We start from the raw sequence: 4,473 nt of genomic DNA on the forward strand, positions 1-4,473 counted from the left end.
GAGGGGGTTTAACTTCACTCCACACCCAGGCCACCAAAATCTTTACCACCCCCACAACCAACCAAATCCATTCCAGCCACACAACAGCGGCACGAACGGCCACCACCACCACAACCACCACCACCACCACCATCAAAATGCTCTCATGCCACATCTACTTCTTCAAAACCCCCACCACCCGCACCATCCATCCATCCATCACCATCCTCATCCATCGCTTCACCATCCCGTTGCCATGGTTACGGATCAGTTGATGATGGGGAACGGAAGTGGAGTGATCGGTGGCGTGCTGGGGGGAGGAGGAGGGGGTGGGGGCGTCATGGGCGGATTATCGAACAACGGAGTGAACGGCAACGGAGCGGTGGCCACAGAATGCGACACGCGTGAGTTGGAAGCCTTCGCCGAGCACTTCAAACAACGCCGCATAAAGATCGGAGTCACTCAGGCAGACGTCGGATCGGCTCTCGGCAAATTGAAAATCCCGGGAGTCGGATCACTCAGCCAGAGTACGATTTGTCGCTTCGAATCCCTGACTCTCAGCCACAACAACATGGTCGCCCTCAAGCCAGTTCTGCAAGCCTGGCTGGAAGAAGCCGAAAAATCAGCTCGCGAAACTCGATTGAGGACGGAATTATTTGGCGCAAACGGCGGCGTCGGAATGGGCGGATTGTTAGCGGATAAAAAGCGGAAGCGGACGAGTATAGCCGCTCCGGAAAAACGATCTCTCGAGGCATATTTCGCTATCCAGCCGCGGCCTTCTGGTGAGAAAATAGCTCAGATAGCCGATAAATTGGATCTGAAGAAGAACGTAGTCAGAGTTTGGTTCTGCAATCAGCGGCAGAAACAGAAGAGGATGAAGTTCTCGGCGGCTGGCATCCAAGGAGGACATTGACCTTCCCGACCGCAAACGGGATTTGCTGAGAATTTTACTTTCTTTGTAAACTAAGGCGCTATATAAATTAATTTAGTTGATTGATTGGTTGGTTGGATGGATGGTTGATTGAATGACTTTTGAAGTTATTCAGATACATTTTCCGAAAGTGAGATTCGATTGGGGCCATCAAAGATTTATAATTTTAATATTAGTTAATATATATTATTTATTCGCGATTATTATTATAAATTGTAATAATTTAAAATTTAAAAAAATTTTAATTTACATTTTATCGCACGAATTATTGACAATTGTTAAATTGTTTACAGTCATTCTTTCATTTCTTAATTAATTCATTAATTAATTCATTCAATCAATCATTCATTCATTCATTCTATTTTCTTTGTTTTCTTTTAATAATTTCTCCAGTCAAACATTCCGTAACAGCTATTTTTTTCATTAGCGTATTAGCCAAGACATTATTTTAAAAGCTAGTCACACGTAAAATACACACACGCACAGACACACACGCACAGACACAAACACACACACGCAAACACACACACACACATACATTTAAACACGCTCATACATTCATTCGTATTTACATGTTTTTGTTAATTCTTTGATTGGTTCTTTAACCAACTTTTCTTACCATAACACACAAGCATCCACTAAATACTCTTGTTCATAAAAATAATGATGATAATATTATTATTATTATTTTATTATCATATCTAAATATGATTAATATTTTTGTTGAAAATTATAAATAATAAACTGTTGAAAATGTTTGTACTAGATATATATATATATATATATATATATATATATATATATATATATATATATGTGTGTGTGTGTGTGTGTGTGTGTGTGTGTGTGGGTACGTGTGTGATCAAAATGAATAAAAATTCGTAATAGATGACGAACGCACGACTAAACAAACTCAAACACACAAACAAACGAACAAACACTCAGACAAACAAACAAACACACAATTAAACATGTAAACAAACAAACAAACATTTCCCCCGTAAAATATTCTTGTTAGTCCGATGACAGAAGAAAAAAAAGAAAACTTCTATTAAAGTCACAAAGACAATCCCTACTTTAAATTTTTTTAATCCTACTCTTTGCTTTTCCTATTTTTCTCCTCTCTCTCTCTTTCATCTCTCTCTCTCTCTCTCTCTAAATATATCTTTTTCTCTCTTTCGCTTTCTTCCTTCTTTCCTCTCGCTCTCTTTTTCTTCATTTTACTCTAGTTATTTTGTTTCTATCGCGCTTCTATATTTACAATTTTGTTCTTTTTTGAAGTTTCTGTCTCTCTCTTTTTCTCTCTTTCTGTCTCTCTCTTTCTTTCTCTCCCTCTATCCTTATTTTTTATTTTTTATTCTTTCTTTACGTTCCTTTCTTTGACTTTCATCATCTATTTTTCCAATTTAATTTTTTTCTAGATTTTATAATCTGGAATGTGTGTGAGTACATTTTTTCCAACTTTCAAAATTTATTTCACACTTTTTCTCACAATTTTTTATCTATCCTTCTCTCTCTCTCTCTCCTCTCTCTCTTTCTGATACTTCCTTCATTGCTCCCTTCTCTCTTTTTTCTCTCTTTCTCTCTCTCTCTCACTCTCTCACTGGCTTTCGTTCACATTGGCGCGTTCCGTCATTAAAAATTCATCCGCTGAGATATGGAACTGCAAAAGAGCAAAAAAAAAAGAAGAAAGGAAGATGGTGAATGAATGAATGAACAAATAAATGAATGAACAAATAAATGAATAAACGATAGAATGAATGAATGAACAAATGAATGAATGAAAGAATGAATGAATGATTTGGTGATTGTATGAAATTAAAAAATATTAAAAAACTGGAAAAAATATTATAAAGTAATGAGAAAACGAAAGAACGAACAAACAAACCAACGGACGAACAAAGTGATAAATAAATTATCCTCCTCCTCATCATCATACCCATCATCACCATCATCATCATTTTCACTCATCACTCCATGAGCACTGCCATAAAACACCAGACTTGAAAATATAGATGAGGAAGGGCAGAAAAAAAACTAATAAAGACAAATTCTACCTACACTACAAACATACGCACATAGACATACAAACAAACAAACAAACAAACAAAACAAACAAACAATCAAACAAACAAACAAGCATACGTACATATACAAACACACATATAAAAACATACATACAAATTGCAAACAACCAACCAACCTACATGAGTGTCGAAATCAACGATGTGCACTAAAATCAAAATTCTAAAAAAGCACAAATATATCTAGAGACTTTTTTAAAGTAAGAAGAATGTATGTGTATGTGTGTGTGTGTATGTATGTACGTACGTATGTATGTAGAAATTCGAACATAGAGCGTTCAGCGAAAGTCTTCTGAAGAAGAGTTTCCGTCAACGAGTGTTTCGACCCTTCAACTTCCTGACACTCTCGAGAAGAAACAGGGCCACATCTACAGATTTGTTGATTGTTTCTTGCCGAGCAAACAATTTGCCTCGCTTTGAAATCACCTTCTTTCATACTGAAAATTATTCAGGTGTGCCAGACAGTTCACATATAAACACATCACGATGTGAGCTATATCGACGAGCCAAGTAACACGCTAAGCCGAATCTGGGAGTGTTGAGTAATTGGAAGCCTTACTTACGTTGCACACGAGCTCGTCTGTTAACCATTTAAACTCGCATTCCTTTTTCTTCCTACATAACCATCTTCAGTTAGACGCTCTTTCGGCTGTACGTCCTCCTATGTTCCTCATACAACTCGATCGTCTTCTACCTGCCAAACCCAAATCCTTCAAAAAGCTGTACACTGAACAGCCAACAACACCTCTTGCACCGACCTCAACTGCGTACAACAAACAGCTTAACTCACGTTGTTCTATCTCACTAACAAGCTCTCTTCCTACCTGGCTGTTTCTATAGCGTGACTTGCCGCTATACCGACTGTACCACCACACCGAGTCTCGCTCCTGTATCTTTTATGATGGGAAAATTCCTCATGCCCTCCAAATCAGCCTCCAAGACATCTTTGCCGTTATCAAACATACTTCTTCGGTTGCAAGTCTCACTTCTCGTGGTTTGATCCAAAACACCCTCTCCAAGCAACCTACATAAGTACCGAATCCAGAAGTGAACGCAACCAAATGGAAATTCTTAAAAAGATAAAATATATCTAAAGATTTATTTTATAAAGTGAGAAAAATGAATGTATGTATGTACGTACGTATGTATGTTTGCTTGTATTTGGTAAGATACAGCAGCAGCAGCAACAACAACAACAATAACATCAACAACGGCACAACTTGATAGTAAGCAGAGCGACAAAATCATATATGACGGATATGACGGAATCATCTCGAGAAACACCTGCTTCTACAACCACTGCCTGCCACTGCAACTACTACTACTACTACAACGACCAACTACACCAACTACTGCTGCTGCTGCAGCGTCTAATTTTATACAACTACTACTATTACTACTCCTCTATTACAACTACTAATATTGGTGTGCTGACGTAACTAACACTTTCTCTCACGTACAAACAAACATCAATACACC

At 37.9% G+C, this 4,473-nt stretch overlaps 1 protein-coding gene across 1 annotated transcript; it reads left to right on the forward strand.

Annotated features, from left to right (window-relative positions):
• Positions 1-319: 319 nt before the first annotated feature.
• On the forward strand, positions 320-892 carry HELRODRAFT_89499 (hypothetical protein; the record flags this gene model as incomplete). The annotated part of the gene is made up of 1 exon (XM_009031222.1): positions 320-892. One exon carries the CDS (start codon positions 320-322, stop codon positions 890-892), a length of 573 nt encoding a protein of 190 aa, XP_009029470.1.
• Positions 893-4,473: the final 3,581 nt, after the last annotated feature.

This window comes from Helobdella robusta, assembly GCF_000326865.2.
Source record: "Helobdella robusta unplaced genomic scaffold HELROscaffold_71, whole genome shotgun sequence".
Taxonomy (NCBI): domain Eukaryota; kingdom Metazoa; phylum Annelida; class Clitellata; order Rhynchobdellida; family Glossiphoniidae; genus Helobdella; species Helobdella robusta.